The sequence below is a fragment of the Pimephales promelas genome, chromosome 12, assembly GCF_988280905.1.
Source record: "Pimephales promelas chromosome 12, fPimPro1.hap1.1, whole genome shotgun sequence".
Lineage (NCBI taxonomy): Eukaryota > Metazoa > Chordata > Actinopteri > Cypriniformes > Leuciscidae > Pimephales > Pimephales promelas.
Window position 1 is genome coordinate 24,518,722 of NC_142780.1, and position 17,764 is coordinate 24,536,485.

At 37.1% G+C, this 17,764-nt stretch overlaps 2 protein-coding genes across 2 annotated transcripts; one reads left to right on the forward strand and one right to left on the reverse strand.

Moving 5' to 3' along the window:
- Positions 1-281: 281 nt before the first annotated feature.
- On the reverse strand, positions 282-6,176 carry cdc42l (cell division cycle 42, like). The gene is made up of 6 exons (XM_039680183.2): positions 6,025-6,176; positions 4,999-5,103; positions 4,673-4,745; positions 3,666-3,775; positions 856-1,053; positions 282-746 (listed from the first exon to the last, which is right to left on the reverse strand). Exons 2-6 carry the CDS (start codon positions 5,101-5,103, stop codon positions 657-659), a joined length of 576 nt encoding a protein of 191 aa, XP_039536117.1. The 5' UTR covers positions 6,025-6,176; the 3' UTR covers positions 282-656.
- A 2,293-nt stretch (positions 6,177-8,469) lies between these two features.
- mlf2 (myeloid leukemia factor 2) lies at positions 8,470-14,097 on the forward strand. The gene is made up of 8 exons (XM_039680174.2): positions 8,470-9,260; positions 9,360-9,468; positions 9,667-9,708; positions 9,931-9,984; positions 10,264-10,392; positions 12,989-13,148; positions 13,258-13,475; positions 13,572-14,097. The coding sequence occupies exons 1-7, from the start codon at positions 9,217-9,219 to the stop codon at positions 13,470-13,472; spliced, it is 753 nt and encodes a 250-aa protein (XP_039536108.1). The 5' UTR covers positions 8,470-9,216; the 3' UTR covers positions 13,473-13,475; positions 13,572-14,097.
- Positions 14,098-17,764: the final 3,667 nt, after the last annotated feature.

Here is a 17,764-nt window from a genome sequence, read left to right on the forward strand (position 1 = left end):
CACGCAACACTATCCACAGGTTACAGAGCAAATAGTCGAGCCCTGCAGAAGCACTCATCAGAGCGGTCAGCATTTTCGGCTTTACACTTCATAAAATGTGCTGTTTTTAGACATTGTGTGCTAACCACCCTTGTGCAGCTTAGAGCAAAGCATGTGTCAGGGACAAACCCGACATTTGTCCAGCAAAAGCATCTCAAATCATTCATTTTTGATGGCGATCAGAAACCTGAAGCATTTAATCTCATGTGTTTGTGCCACTGTAGCACATTTTTTTGGATCGATTACATGTAACTGACACTTAAAGCATTTAAGAGGATCTATATGTTGTTCTGTAGGCATCACATGCATACGTGCGCCTGTATTTTTTATATCTTTGTTTGTAGGGGTGTTATTGGTTACTGGGTTCTCTAATTTCTTCCGTTCTTCTAGAAACACTTAGAAAGGCACAGTGTGCATTTATTTGTTTGCAATACCATTTTTGTTGCCAAATTCCTCAAGTATCATGTTTTCTTTTTTTGCTGTTTTGTTCCCATTATTTTTCCCAATAATAACTCTACTCCAAATCCAAGCCTAACCAAACTTAAAAACCCCACCAGAATGTTTCCTTTTCTCTGCCTCTCTAGTTGGAGTGAGTGCAAAACCCACTGCTTGTGTTCCTACAAAAGGAGGCAGCGCTTCTTGGGTTTCGTCTCTGGAGGTTCAAGGGCAGCGAGTATCGCCTCGTCGAAAACATTCTTAAGGCCTCTCTGTAAGAAAGAGATCATAAAATGATACATCATTTGCAGTAGGTCACATGGGTGATAAATGAGGTAAAGCTGTTATGTCATCATAGGTGTGTGCGGCTGCTCTTTTAACCTGTGTGAGGGCGGAGCACTCCACGTATTTGACAGCTCTGAGGTCTCTGGCCAGCTTCTCCCCGCTCTCAGGCGATATGGGGCGCTGTTTGTTTTTGGCAAGTTTTTCCACAGTGTTACTGTCGTCCCTCAGGTCAACCTGAGTGCCCACCAGAAGGAACGGAGTGCGTGGACAGTGGTGAGAGATCTCCGGTACCCACTTAGAGAAAGAGAGAGGGGGGGGAAATGAATGGTGAGAGTGTATAGAGAGCAATTTATCATGATAGCACAATCAGAAACAAACTACACAAATTACAAAGAACCAAATCTAGTCTAATTGATCCCTTTATATTATGGATGCATTGATACCACTTTCATTTTTGGTAATTGCCTGTATTTTCACTGCATTTGTAATTTTTTACGCATAAGAGTTCTTTCAAAAACATTTTTTTAAAGAAACCAAGCAAAAATAATATGGCCCCTGTGGTCTCCCATACATTGCATTATGAACTTGTAATCTCTGCACTGTCCTTCTCTTACAAATGAGTCTGTGATGGCAATTTCCACACATATTTTACTCTCCTGCTCCATAAGCAAATAAAGAACAAAAAAACTATATTATACAGTTTGTTAAGCATTAAAAAATACTTTAATACAGCTTCTTAAATAAATTGTAGGTGAAACATGTAACGTGTTTAAAGTGAAAAACTGCATAAATAGATCTGAAATATTTATTTGAGTTCCTCAAATAGGCTTTAAAAAGTCATTCTATAAAACCCAAAATACTGCAACTGATCAATCAATCACATATTCAAGATTATATATATATATATATATATATATATATATAAACAAACAAGTACATCTTTAAATAATATTCACTGAAAATTTTAAATTACCCCATGATTTACAGTTATACATTCCTTCTGAAGCGAAGCGATGGGTTTTTGTGAGAAAAACATCAATTTTTGTTTTTCTAACTTTCTAAATAAAAAAAAAATGGTGGAAGGGTGACCTTTGACTATAGGTCGACCGATAGTGGATTTTACCAATAACGATAGCAAGGTTGGACAATGCTGGCCAATTCTGGCCAGTTTTTAAAATGGATACTGAATGAAAACAAAAATAAAGCTCAGAGTAAAATTGTGCTGAATTTTATTACAGAAATTAAAAAAAAAACCAGTACTGAACCATGAAAGTGTATTGTACTTTTCAAATATAAATATGACTATTAAATACCATTATCATTCATGCTAGTTCATAGTGAATTAACTAATGTTAACAGACATAACATTTAAAAATGTATTAGTAAATGTTAAAATCGAATGCATTTCTGATTTGTTTGTTTCTGGCGGCTGCATGAACACAACATCTCATGTCACTAGCTAGCTTTATATATGTCACTTATTTGACAAAGCAATGCATAAAAGTGACCGGCTGGACTGATATAAACTAATGCAAACAGATGTTAATAATTGTGACAAACATTTGGGTCAGGCTTGCATGTGTTTTTGTCACATTGTTTAAACTGCTTGAGGTATTACTAATTAGCGTTAGCGTCCTTTCAGCCTCGACAGCAAACATACTGCTGTTCTCCACTAATACAGCATCTAGTCAACAAACTTATTAATTTATAATGACACGATAAAACATAGGGTAGTGTACTGTATAACATACCGTTTGATTGTCTATTTTAAATTCGCATCTCCAGCACGCAGTCTCACGTGTCAAAACAAACTCCATGAGGCGTCAGTGATGGATTTTATTTTGCCTCTAGAGGCCGCTCTCGTACTGTATAATGACAGCGGACCCTTCTCAGCCACTCCAACTGACGCAACCCAAAACCATCAGTATGGATTTTTTGACGATAACCGATTATTCCAGCGCCGCTCCAGCGATCAATCTATCTCTGAATCGACGTAGCCCCTCTATATTGAAATTTTCAGACTTTGCCCCCCATTACAACTTCTCATTTTAGACTTCTAATTTGTGACAAGCGTTTTGTTCAGCTCTGCACTTCCACGTCCGTTAAATCTCACCGAAGCTTACGGTTTGATTACGTCATAAACTCGACTATCTTGTGAACTCGCGCATGTTTTCTTACAAAAACTCATTGCTTCACTACAGAAGGCATTTATTAACCCATTTGAGTCATATAGATTCCTTTTATGATGGATGGATGCACTTTTTGGAGATTTAAAAACTATTTCACTATTCAATGTCATAACAAAGGAGGGAAGAGCAAGGATATTATTTAATATAACTTTGATAGTGTTCGACTGAAAGGAGAAAGTCACATACACCTAGAATGGCTTGAAGGGGGAGTATTTTTAAGTGACCTGTGCCTTTAATGACTTCACACTATAAATCTGAAGAGAAAACGACTAAAAAATACAACATTTCTACATAAATATGATGCACCTCAGTAATAAACGTGCTTTTCACGTAAGCACTGATGATCAGTTTAAACAGATCTATTCACATGAGTTCCATTCTCCAAGTCCAGCAGGAAAATCAGGTACTGCTAAGTGAGTGTTTTAGTGACGCTAAAAATGTGACGTCAGTGTCAAAGTAAAACCTGACTATATGAAACATACTATGCTGTTAAAGAATGTATCAACACTGTAATGTATCTGTCTGTACATGATACCATGCCATAAATATGGGGGAATAGTAAACTGAACACGTAAACACTAAATCGTGACATAGTTTAGTATACCACTATAATGAGGTCAGTAATGATGTCAATAAGCCAATCAGAAAAAGGTAGCTTTTCCATGTTCTGATGCCCAAACTGTGAAACAAGCAAGAAAGCACTTAATAAACACCCACCTTCTCTTTCACATTCTCAAAGGAGGAAGGAGAAACAACAGAGAAGCAAACAAGGAATACGTCTGTCTGCGGATAGCTGAGAGGCCGAAGTCTGTCATAGTCTTCCTGACCTGAGAGAACAGAAATAGATGCAGTTGATTACCACCTCTCTTCTGCTGAGAGTCATTTGAGATGCAGCTTTTGAACACAACAGCAAAGATTGAGAAATTCAATCCATCTTGAAAAACAGCAAGAGGAAATTATAAATTTAAAGAGAAGTTTATAAAGCTTTTTTTCTTATTTTTCATCCTCACCAAGGCTGCATTTTTAAAATCACAAATACAGTAATAACAGTAGTATGGTGAAATATTAGAAAATGGTTGTGCTGCTTAATATTTTCGAGGAAACCATGGTACATTTTTTTTAGGATTCTTTAAAGAATAGAAATCTTATCTCTCATTATAAATGTCTTTACCGCAACTTTTAATCAGTTTAATGTTTCCTTCATTTTAATTTGCAATCTTTTGAATGATAGTCCCAGTATATATTTTATATCTGACCATTTTTCCTTATTGTTTCTCCACTTATATAATCCTTATCCTATATCAAAACAAAATAGTTTTTATCTTCTTCAGGCTGTGACATACATATGTAACATCATCAAATGTTTATTAAATCTCTAAAGCCGTATCCTAATTCACATTTTTGCTCCTCATATAATAAACTGTGTGACATTCACTAGATAGTAAATAAGCAAATTAGTCAGCGGGTCTAAGCAGTATGAATTATTGCATAAAATGCCTGTAACTTATGTTTTCTCAGTTCTCAAATTTCCAGTTTTCCATCTTTCCACAGCGACAGCTCTTCTCTCATATCTCTTGGTATCATTCATGTTGACACTTAAGTCAATATTACGGTCACCAAAGTTAAAGCACTAGATGCTGACCAAACAAATCAGTCATCATCATTACAAAAAAAATTACAGTGTGGCCAATCAACTCAGATTAAGGTCAAGAGTACCACATTACCTGCTGTGTCGAAAAGCCCCAGTGTATAAGGTTCCCCTCCGATCATCACTGTGACAGCATAGTTGTCAAAAACCTGCAAACAAACCAAAATGTCTAATTTATCTACATTGTATTTCAGACAACACAACATACCTAATACTAAAAAGGTTTCTACAATAATCTTATCAAATATCCTTTGACAAACACAAACATGAGAGATTCTAATTTAAAACAGCACCAGGCACACAATAGATAATAATATCTGCCATTATTACTCATAATCATTCATTCACTGTGCCCCTTCCCCAAATCTCTGACCCAGAGCCCACCACCCTTTACTCCGTTACCGTGGGAACATATTCAGAGGGGAATTTGTTGGTTGTGTATGAAATGAGGAGGCAGGTCTTTCCGACAGCTCCATCTCCAACCACCACACACTTTATGGTCTGCATCTATATTGTGAAAGAGAAAGGGTGAAAATCATGTCATCACTTACATTGGCCCTCGTGAGATTCAGAAATACCTCATTTAGGAATCATTAGTTTCGTTTAGTTCCACCGTTCACTGCCGCCAATGTCAGGGTGAATGCATTTACCAGAATTGTCAATAAGCCTTAATGGATATGATTAGATTTCAGAGACAAAGGCAGGCATACAGAGAGACATCTACAAGAATGTGTCCAATTTTATTTGCTTCCGCATATTAACGCTGCTTAGAGGAAGGCTTTATTACTTGTCATACTCGCACTAACAATATGGCCTGCTTTTCAGCTTCATTGCCTTTTCTGAATATTTTCTATATTACACCTTGTTTAAACTGTTCGTCTTTATTAATTACGCGATTTGAAAACCAATTAAGGAAAATAAAACAAACGAAAACCTGATGCCTTAAACGTAAAACACTAACTTAATCCTCCCGTTTATCGTTGATTCAAGACAGTGGTTTTTTTTTTCTAAATACGGCACGAGACGCATTTTATTTATAATAAAAGTCGGATTTTACATTAGAATAATTTGATTCTACTTTCTTCCCCCACCAATAAAGTTAATTATACACTTCACCTGATAAATCTACTTAATTGAATAACGTTACTACAGTGAATGGCGAAGAAATTGGTAGTTTTGCGTGATTATAGAAAACGAAAATAAACCTAAAGAGGTTTGTCAGCGGTGAAGTAAATCAAAGTTTTGTGTAAAGAAGGCGACAGGATGCTGCGATGCTAAGCTAACGTGTTAGCACTGCCATAAGGCCACAAATCATCCTAAATCAAAATTACACAACGGTAAAGCCTGACATAGGACGTATACTGTTTAACTACAAGTTGATCAGATAAAATCCATATAAAATAATGCTACAGATTAAGACTTGCTTACCGTTCCTCTCCGGCGACTAGGCGTTGGTTACGTCCGGGTTTGAGAGTATCAATCTGACGCGAATGAAAGCGAAAAACGTCCAGTTGAAGATTCTGCGATATTGAGCATGCCCACTCTGCGCAAACGCCCAACACAGGCTGCAGTTGCACTCAAGTGGCCGCCAGGGACGCACGAGGGCTTTTGGGTATTATCTGTATTCCAGAGGTGTAAAGTACAGGGGTCAGAAAATAAAAAGTCCTGCCATATGTTTATTCCACCCATGAACTCAGAAGGTTGAGCTGGCTGAAAAACTGATTTGCTAATTAGCAAATCCAGGTGATTGGAAAAAATTACTGAGGTGGACTTTTACTTTCTGAACCTTGACTTACACCTCTGTTGTATTGTAAATATATTTCATGTATACTCCAAAGTGGAATATCTTAAAAAATGCACTCCATAAAGGAACCCTCCCCCCACCCCCACCCCCTCTCTAGAATAATGTAAAGTGTGTGGTCCTGATTTAATCATATGTCAATGATTAAACTGTTTTTTATTTCCAAATTTCCACTTTATTTCCATATCAATTAGCCAAAATATTGTATTAATAATACAATTTATAATAAAAGGATCCTAATGAACACACTAGGAGGCTGCTAAACCCATAGAGTGAATAGTCTTTTTTTTAGGCTATTATCCAAAAAGGGTGCAAGTCATGAAGGACACGTTTTTGTGCAGTCAAAACGTTTTAGCCAAACCACTATGCTTAAAAATTTGAAGAGAATACGAATGCAAAAAATAATGATATCTTAAATAAGAAGATCTAAAACAATGAAACAAGCTTGTCAGTAGGATGGACGACCACGTGACAGAATTTGGAAACGAGTGGATGGTGGAAAGGTGGCTTTCCTTCTGTCGATGAGAGACTCTCTGTTGGCTTCCTCTATACTGCCATCTAGCGCCAGACAAGCAATAAGGTCTATTATTTATATTAAATCTTGAAAAATAAATTTTTTATTTATTATTTTTCAACATGAAATGTATAAAGGGATTTCAGAACATGAGAAAAAAGGCTAGGCAATTTAAAGAATGCATCAGGAAAGCGCCCTCCGCAATATGCATTTTATATTGTACATACACTTACCTAAAGGATTATTAGGAGCCACTGTTCAATTTCTCAATGCAATTATCTAATAAACCTATCACATGGCAGTTGCTTCAATGCATTTAGGGGTGTGGTCTGGTCAAGACAATCTCCGGAATTTCAAAGTGAATGTCAGAATGGGAAAGAAGGGGATTTAAGCAATTTTGATCGTGGTATGGTTGTTGGTGCCATACAGGCCGGTCTAAGTATTTCACCATCTGCTGGGATTTTCACGCACAACCATTTCTAGGGTTTACAAAGAATGGTGTGAAAGGTAAAAAAACATCCAGTATGCGGCAGTCCTGTGGGCAAAAAAGCCTTGTTGATGCTAGAGGTCAGAGGAGAATGGGCCGAATGATTCAAGCTGATAGAAGAGCGACTTTGACTGAAATAACCACTCGTTACAGCCAAGGTCATGTCTTGTTACCACTTTGCAGGCTGGTAGTAGTGGTAGTGTAATGGTGTGGGGGATGTTTTATTGCCACACTTTAGGCACCTTAGTGCCAACTGGGCATCGTTTAAATGCCACAGCCTACCTGAACATTGTTTCTGACCATGTCAATCTCTTTATGGCCACCATGTAACCATCCTCTTCCAGCAGTATAATGCACCATGTCACAAACCTCGAACCATTTCAAATTGTTTTTTTGAACATGACAATGAGTCCGCTGTACTAAAATGGCCCCCACAGTCACCAGATCTTAACCCAATAGACTTAGAGCATCTTTGGGATGTGGTGGAACGGGAACGTTGTGCCCTGGATGTGCATCACACAAATCTCCATCAACTGCAAGATGCTACCCTATCAATATGAGCAAACATTTGTAAAGAATGCTTTCAGCACATGGTGTTCTTACAATCCTTTAGGTGAGTGTAAATATTGTAATGTAGCCTACATAGTACAATTTTACGAATTCAAATGACCTAATATTTTGTACAGAATCAATACATACACACAAGACAAAAGAAAAGAAAAAAATATAACACAATTGCAAATCCTAAAAATATAAATAAAATAAAAAATGTATACAAAATAAAACTAAATTAAAATGTATCGTGTAGTTAATTAATGTAACTCTCTTATTCATTTCCCCCCATTTTCAAAACATAACGTTAACTTTAACGTTACTGCACAACGTCTGAGCAATATGCCCAAGCATCAAATTAATAATGCTCTAAAAACAATAAGATAACCTTCGAATGACCCACGGAAGACCAAAATACACAAGCATCTGAACCACAATAAAAATAATTATTATTTTGAGAGCAGAGCTTAAACTTTTATCTTTATTCACCGGAATGTGAACAGGGCTGTTCCCCTCCTCTTCCTCCCCCTCCCATCTCTCTTTTCTGTTGACGTTTGGCTTTTGTGCCTGCTTTACTAAGTGCACGTAATCTTCCTATCAAAGCCATCTCTTCCTCAATGGAGTTTATTTTTTAGTGTCAGCGCGTGACACAGCATCGGTTCTGATGTAATACACCCCGAAAAAAGCGCGTGAATCTCTTAGAAGAGCAAGATATTCGCCCAAGATCTTCAAGGTTTTGTTTCCTTTGTCATACTGTCTTCCTGTGCTCATCTGCGGCGGTTATTTCCGTCGGTCCGTCTGCTCTGCGTGCTGCTGTTTTTCTCGTCGGCTTGTCATAATTCACCTTGACTTGTACCTCTCCGGATCTTGTTGTGGTTTTAGCTAAACAAATCATTTCAGCGCGCTTGTTATTATGCTAGGCTAACGATATGAAATAGCTTGCGGGCTGTTTTGGATTAGCACCTGTCTGGAATATTCGAGAGTATTCGCCTCGATATATATGTTCTGCAGAGCTGCTTTATTATATCAGGGTGTTTTCACTATCTCGCTGGGTAAATTGATGGTTTGCATTGTGCTTAGGTAAAATAACGTGCAGGCCGAATTGTGTAATTCTCCAATTGAGCATTTTGCGTATCTGGCAAAGGGAGCTTGATGATTGGTTGACCAATTAAGAGCCCCTGAGCTGTTGTTGTGTTGGCTTTTGATTAAAGAGTCTGAAGTTATTTATTGGTGCAAGTTCAATCAACCAAGAAAAGACCAACAAATATGTTTCACTACTTGAATGATGTGGATGACAACCCATACATGATGTGAGTATTGGTTCTTGACAAATGTTTGATTAAAAAATAATCAATTTGTGCTTTCAATTTTTTTTGACTATAAATGATGTGCATGATATGTTGTGACAGGGATCCGTTCGCGGCACACAGGCACCAAATGAGGAGTCTCTTTGGGTCATTCGGGATGGATCCGTTTCCTCTCACCCCTCAGATCCAGCATCCGCGTACACGCATACAGGTACCCACAGAGTCACAAAAACAGGGCCTGCTTTGAACATTTTAAGTGAAAATGACCATGTTAATATGTTGACTCAGTTTGATGCTGATTTGCCATCACTGACGGCAGCGTATGTGATGGCAAATTCAGCTGTTATGGGTGATTTTTAGATTTGTTTAAAAAATAAAGTGTCCATATTTTGTCCTCCACCTTCTATAGCCACAAGCTGGAGCCTTGGCCCCCTTCGGCATGATGGGAATGGTATGATATTGTTCCTTGTTCACACTTTTGCAGCAACAGTTTGTGTAAAACCTGATCTGACATTTTCTCGAACAGGATTTAAAAAATGATACAAAGAGCATCTTGTGCTTTAATGGCAACAAAAATATCTAGTTCAATGAAGTTCACTAATTTGATGAGTGCCAGTAATGGTGCAGTATCATAAATAATTTTAATATGCGTACATTATTTATTTTTTCTCAGGGTGGAGGTTTCATGGACATGTTCAGTATGATGAGTGGGATGATGGAGAACATGGTGAGTTTCATAGTGGCCTGGCAGCCACAATTCTGAAATATTGAAACACTGTGGTTTTCAATAACAAGAACAAGGCTTCCGTTTGTTGATTGCAATGGTGCATTGTTTGCAGCTTTTGAACTGGAGTAAGTGCATACTGTGACTTTCGATTTGCTACCCTGTTCATTTCACGCTAATTGAAATCTACGTGAATTCTTTGTTTTGATAGAATACGATTGCACAAATGATTGAGGTCAACTGATCTTAGATCACACTTTCATAACTTCTCTTTGTCTTTAGGAACGAATGTCTGGTTCTCCAAACTGCCAGACCTTCTCCTCCTCCACAGTCATCTCATACTCTTCCACAGATCCAGGAGCACCGAAAGTCTATCAGCAGACCAGTGAATTTCGCACTGCTCCTGGGGGTGTAAGAGACACATAGACACAGTGTTACCATGTTTTACATATACACCATATATTATGTAATAGACATTGAGGCAGGCATGTCCATGACTATTTGTCACGTATCTGAATATATATGCCCGTTTATAATAATGTTCTCCATTATTTGTTTCATGCTTCTGTCATGATGGCTGGATCATGTATGCAATTAATCTTATTCAGAAGTTCCATTTAAAAAAAAAAAACACACACAACCAACTGGACACAACGGCAGATAAAATACTCTGAAAGGGTTCTACACAATACACCAGGTTCACACATACTCCATTCACACTGCACACGGATGCGGTCTAGGAATGTGTCATGTTGCGGTGCGTCTTCAGCAGTGCACAGAATCTATTTTACTGTGCTCCACGCGTTACATTAAAGTGGCGGCACGTTGTTCGCATAAAAAATAAACATGGATTGACATGAAAATTTAATCATTTAACCATAAATGCTTATAATTAAACTCTACTGTTTCACAGTCAATACAAGGCTTTTTTTCCAAAATTGTAAAGCAAGGAAAACTACTCCTTACCTCACATTTGGATAAAAAAAGGCAACAAAATTGACACTCGTGTCTTCGTGGAGGTGGAAAAACAAAGTTCTTTATGACCCTCAGGATTTCTTGTATAAGGATTTAAATGCAAATGAAATGGCAAGTTAATTGGCTGTTTTTGTCAATTGTACATTTTCATTTGAAATGTTTGTGATTTTAAAATATTCTTTCATTAATTACTCGCCCTCATGTTGTTCCAAACCCGCAAGACTTTTGTTCATCTTCGGAACACAAATGAAGATATTTTTGACAAAATATGAGAGTTTTCTGTCGCTCCATTTGCAGCTACGCAACAACCTCTTTGACGCTTCCAAAAATCCATAAAGAGATCGTAAAACTAATCCTTATGAATTGGGCGGGTTAAAATTTCTGAAGAAACTTTCAGCGAATATAAACACAAGCTCAACCGAACCTGCTTAACGTGAAGAACAAACCTCATTGGTTCTTGCAGAAGCTCAAGCGTGCTGCGTAACGCATTCTCGCACGATTGAGATTCCGTTTACCATAACTGATGTGCGAGTTGATGAATGTTCATGTGAATAAAAGCCTAAATTCAATTTTTCCTTGCTTTTTTAAAGTGGTCGCGTCTCTTCAGAAAATTGACTAAATCACCCTTCTCATTTATTAGTTTTACGATTTTTTTTTTATGAACTTTTTGAAGCTTCAAAATGTTAGTTGTGTACCTATTAACAGAGGGACAAAAAGCTCTCAGATTTCATCAAAAAAAATCTTAATTGTGTTCCAAAGATGAATTGTAAGTCTTACTGGTTTGGAATGACATGATGGTAGTGAATTAATGACAGAATTTTCATTTTTTTTGGTCAACTATCCCTTTAACATATAAATCTGTATAGAAGTAATGAATTTATTAATGCTTTAATTTGAATATGAATGCATCTATATGCTGTACTGTGTAGAAAGAGAATCACAATGTTGAAAAAACATTATCAGTCACAAATTTTGGATTTATAATGAATACATGTTGTGTGTTAGAGGTATACATTCACAGATCAGTTGCGCACTGCAAACGCTTCATATGTATAAGCATAATGAGTCTGTGCTGCTTCTGCATTGCATACGTTCTACAACTCATACTACATACGCACTGCAAACAGAGTATGTGCGAACCTGGAATTGCTGTATAGCATGAAGCATACGGAGAGACCAAAAGTCTGATTCTTGAGTGAATGACTCATATGAGCTTATACAATTATGTGAATTTCAAACATACAAAGCAACCACTTAAGTCCGACGCTTATGAGCTGGTTTTAGTGAATTAAAAAAACAGCGCGACCAGTGAAGTCTGGTTCTCGAGCGAATGACTCTCATTAGCTGGTTCTTTTTTTAAACAGGACAAGTCAAGTCCAGTTCTGGAGCAAATGAATCTTCTTGAGGTTATTTTTAGTTTATTAAAAACATACTGCATGACCAGAGAAATTCGATTCTCAAGCAAATTACTCTTATTAGCCGGTTCTTTTTTATATACACTGACAAGTGAAGTCTAAAACGTTCGTCTCTTGTAATTTAAATAATCCCAAATTTTCTTTTCATTTAATATAACTCCCTGAACCACAAGTCATTAATTTAATCATGTCTGACTCTATGACCCAAGAACAACTGATACTGTTATGTTGTACTTGTAGCTCTTGAGACCTAAATCAGTATAGTCCGCAAATGGTTGTTCATAAGACGTGTGTTAAAAAGAAACGCATTATGGTTTTTGTCAATGGTGTTTTATTAAAAAAAAAAAATGTTCTTATATTTTTGTTTTGCATTTGGCAACAGAAATGCACTTTGTCCTTGCCTAATAATATATATTCCTCGAATTTGAATTGGTAATGGAACTATTAAGGAATTGTTAAGCAATTAAATTATTCTGATTACCCTTATGATTCTCATCCCTAAAAGAATAAAAATGAGGATGATTCGCAAATAAGATATTTTTGCATTGAAGCACCACTCTCAGAAATGGCACGACTGTTAAATCCCCCCCTAATTGTTTCTGTGCGTGTATGTTTAGATCAGAGAGACACGTCAAACGATGCGGGACAGTGAGAGTGGACTGGAGCGAATGGCTATAGGACATCACATTGGTGAGAGAGGTCATGTGATGGAACGGTCAAGGAACCGTCTCACGGGTGACCGTGAAGAGAGACAGGACTACTTCAACCTGGAAGAGAGTGGGTCAAATTCTTTATCTATTTATTTTTTCTTTTCTCTGTAACTGCCAGCAACGGCTTAAATTTCGTCTTGAACCTTTGTGAAATTGTCTCCTATTCACTATTGCAGGTGAGGCAGCTGCCTTTGATGAAGAGTGGAGGAGAGAGTTGGGGCGGTACCGCCCCTCTAATGCCCGTAGTTTAGATTACGGGCGTGACCGGAGTGCAGGGGTTGGACAACAGCTGGCCCTCACAGCGCCTCCTAGCTCCTCCTCCTCTCCCTCGCCCCGCCACGAGTCACCACGCCACCATCCTCCTCACTCCCGCCCTCGCTACGACTGGTGAGAGGTAAGAATCTTACACAGCCCCAATGAAACTTGTCTATCTGGATTCGACAATGTAGATTCGGGCTTCATTTTTTACTTGTTGTGCATATGTTTACAGGTGGAGTTGTCTAGCTGATGCTGTGAAAAGTGAGAAGGGAGGAATAGAGAAGAAAATTATAACTGATGGGTCAAATGTTTGATAGATCTGAACTGTCTCAATATGTGTAGTCAGCTCCTTACAGGGACGTGTGCTGGCATGAGGTATCATAACACAGGTTGAAGTTTTTAGACTGCATCTTTGTTGTGTGGAATTTGGCCTAGCCTGTGTACTTCATACCATGTTACTACTCCCAAAGCATACACACCAGCATTCATCATAATTCAAACAGCTCTTCAACCTTGTGATATATACATACACACAGACATATTTGTATTTAAATGAATTCTCATGCTTCCAATATTTCAATATCCAAATATTTAATGATACACTACACATACATGCACTCACTCCCACACACACACACACACACACACATAGTGTAAAGTCCGTATATGTTTGTGTTGACATTAGGGTATCTGTGGGTTTAACTGTACAATGCTGACTAATTAAACTTATTAACTAATAAAAAGACCTTGTTACATCATTGATTGTTCCATCAATGGGAGATGGGGGGTATATAAAACATGTGTATTAGGGTTTCTGCTATTAATCAGCACAATTGTTTCCTGCATTGATAATAACAAGGAATGTTTCTTGAGCACCAAATCGGCATTTTCAGAATGATTTCTGATCAATCATGTGACACTAAAAACTGGAGTAATCATGCTGAAAATTCTGCTTTGCCATCACAGAAATACGTTTTAATGTAAAATGCCTTAACATTTAGAATTGTTGTAAATAAATAAACAATCATATTTGCAGTAATGCACTTAGAAAGTGGGGTTTATGGAGAACAACATTTTGAAGGGTTTAAAAGCTATTCTTTAAAGGTATACTGCTTTGTGCATGTTGTTTTATTTTCTGGCTTCACAGGGTCATGACATTAGGTTTTAACTAATTAACTTGTTAATATTTAACAATTTTAATAATCGATTAATCAGAAGATTACTTTTTCGATTAATCGGATAACATTAAATTGGATTTTTTTTGTTTATTATAACTAAATAAACCCCTAAATTAGGGTATTTATGTGTAAAAGTGTACTTTAATATGTGCAAAAGCATTCCATTGTTTTTAATGATGCTGATGGCAAGTTGACAACTATGATTGATGTAATAAAAAAGTGTTTTAACACAATTTTTGTTAAAACAAATTTACACACATGTTCAGATGTAAAGATATAAACTAAAAACATCTAAAATATATAATTAATTTAACTTTTATTTAAAATTAATTGAATTATAAGGATAAATTGATGCAATAAATATAGAAAGACTGAAAACAAGCGTGTGAACGTAGAGCCACAATAGATCGTGTTTTAAAAACAATTAAAACTTAATAATATACAAATGCTATAAAAAAATAGAGCGGAATGGAGGTATACGCAGTAAGCTAACAGGCTTGAGTAAAAGGACAGGAAAAAGATGCTTATGTTGGATCCAGATCTAAGGGGTGGAGATGGGTAGGATTAGGGGTGGGGTTAGGGATCAGGGGGTGGAGATAGGTAGGTTTAGGTATATGTAATGTGGGAGGAGTTGGATCTGTATCCAACTCCTCCCCCTCGATCTCGTGTTCTGCAGTGAGGACCATCTCGGAAGTTCATATTGATAACGGCTCCCTGATGCCCGCAAGTAAGTTCAAACTCTCGCAATCAAGAGCATACAAGCAAGAGCGCGCATCCGACACAGAAGAAATCAAATCGTGTAGTGCGTACCGTGCACATGGCAGAGCGGCTGAGGGAGAGAGACCTTGTGTTTGTGTGTGCCTCATAAAAGTGCATGTAAGACAGAGATCATCATGATTGGCCTGTTTCAACCAATCACCAAACGCTCCCTGGGACGTAAGCAGACCAACTAATCAATAATTAAATTTGCTGACAACGATTTTCATGATCAATTATTATCGATTTTATCGATTAGTTGTTGCAGTCCCCTGTTATAAATGTTTATATTTTAGACCTGTCTGAATGGGTTTCAGAGTAAATGGTGTCATAAATATCATGGTGTCATCATATCGGTAAATATAGAGAAGTTGCTCCGGCTATTTTGACGCATGTATGATGTGAGAGTGGCATAGGTTGTCACAACTAGCGAGAAATGTTGACATGGTTTTGTTGATTTAGTGTCAACAAAAGTTGACACTAAATCTCAAACCTCTGAAGAATCGCCTGCAGAACAGTGCAGAATCTGTTGGCAAAATAATAACACGACAGAGCTAATAAGTAATAAGTGGCCTAATGGTTAGAGAGTCAGAGACACTGTCACATAGAGCCTAAGCACAACCAAAACAATGTTCTTACCCAAAAAATGCATGCAAAGTTACACAGTGTACCTTTAACTATTTGTGTGTGGTCTTGGTAAACCTTTTGTTTCTGTGATGGGTATGTTAGGGGTTAGAATATAGTTTGTACAGTATAAAACTCATTAGGTCTATCCAAAGTCCCCATACAACATGGAAACCCAACGTGTGCTCTCAGATTCTGAAACCATTAGACAATTTGTATTTGGTTTGGTTATTTTACGCTTATAGACCGATTACTAAATTATAGACTATTATGAATAGGGTAAATAGATATACAATTTATCAGTTGCTACAGATTTATGAACATTTAAAAAAAATTATGTATATTATATGTGTTCCTTTCTGTCACAGGTTTGCCGGTGCAGGTTTGTTTATTGAGTGGTAATCGTGTGATGAGGAGCAGTTACAAACTCCAACCAGTAGGCCTAAGTGAACACTGCTCCGTGTTACACACCTGCAACAGTAAATCAATGCAAAGTACCTCTGCAGCCAGACTCTAAGCCTCTCGTGCTTTAAACAGTAGATGGAGCGCTCATAGTGACGGCAGACATGATAACGCATGCGCTCTTATGCAAGGTTGGTTACTATGGTTACAACACAATGGGAGCCGGGACAGAGGTCTATTCGAAAGGGAAGAAAAAACTGCAGGAGAGAGAGGCTGAGGGAGATGAATTGTGTATGTGTGTGCCTGAGAGAGAGAGAGGGAGAGGAACCGCTTGACTGGTCACTCCATTGCAGTCTTACAAGAAAGTACAGATTTTAGAAATCTCTTTTAATCTAATGCCATTTTACAATGCAAAGGGAATAGAGAATCTGCTGAAATTCTGCATAGAGGCAGGATAAATGCATTTAGAAAATAATGTTATGAAAATTATTTTTTAAATAATAAATATAGAAACATTAAATTAATTTATATATATATATATATGCTCCAGCATGACAAAGAACCTTTTTTAATATAAATTTTTTATGTGACATTGCATCTTCACACAATTTGAAGCAGGCACAGAGCCATGCACCTTAGAGCCTAGCCAGTGTAAAGATGCCTTAAAGCATGTGAGAATTGCTATTTTCAACTTTACTTCTGTAATGTGACATACTTCTCCAAGTGAACTTATGAGAGTTTATAAGTCAGAGATGGTCCACTCATATATATATATATATATATATATATATATATATATATATAAAGTAGAACTCGTAGGGGGAAAAGCCTGTTTAGGACACTCTAGGGCACATGTTGGACCAGCCTAAAATACATTTTTTATTATTAAAATTAAATGCATGAATTTGGCTTAAGTGCAGTTTTCCATACTATTGTTGTCAGATTTTATGGATGTTGGTGGGACTTGGATGGAGAAAAGTCAGTGTTATATCAGAATGAAGCCAGACCGATTGAAGGTTTGCTAAAACAATGCCTAAATCGCTAATTGGTTAATATCATCATCCAATAGCTGATGTGGCCTTCATGACATTGGAAGACATTACCATGGTTTCACAGACAAAATGCATGTTTAAGCTGTTTTAACTGAAGGCATCTTCCACTGACATCTTAAAATATGTCAATGCAATTGTTTTGTCTCAAGATGCATATAGTAATGTGTTTTTTTTTATTCTAGGACACGTATATAAAAGATACTTAAATGCCAATAATTGAACTAATCTTAGTTTAGTCTTAGCCCTATCTGTGAAACTGGGCCATTATATTTGGACTATTTTCTTGTTTGAAATTATATGTGCCGATTCATTGTTCACATTAAGACCAGGAATGTATTTTTAAGTAGGTAAACAGGATCCATTTTGATTTCATGTTGACTTTAACTTAAAGAAATCTGTAGGTTTTTTTAAGC

Bases quoted from the DNA above. Each gene is read 5' to 3' on its own strand.
- cdc42l (XM_039680183.2), bottom strand. From the start codon at position 5,103: ATGCAGACCATAAAGTGTGTGGTGGTTGGAGATGGAGCTGTCGGAAAG. The intron at 3,776-4,672 runs GTAATGTGGTAC...CTGTTCTCTCAG, and splicing joins GGGGCTTTTCGACACAGCAG to GTCAGGAAGACTATGACAGA. The intron at 747-855 runs GTTAAAAGAGCA...TCTTTCTTACAG, and splicing joins AGTGCTCCGCCCTCACACAG to AGAGGCCTTAAGAATGTTTT.
- mlf2 (XM_039680174.2), top strand. From the start codon at position 9,217: ATGTTTCACTACTTGAATGATGTGGATGACAACCCATACATGAT. The intron at 9,261-9,359 runs GTGAGTATTGGT...ATGTTGTGACAG, and splicing joins GATGACAACCCATACATGAT to GGATCCGTTCGCGGCACACA. The intron at 9,709-9,930 runs GTATGATATTGT...ATTTTTTCTCAG, and splicing joins CCTTCGGCATGATGGGAATG to GGTGGAGGTTTCATGGACAT.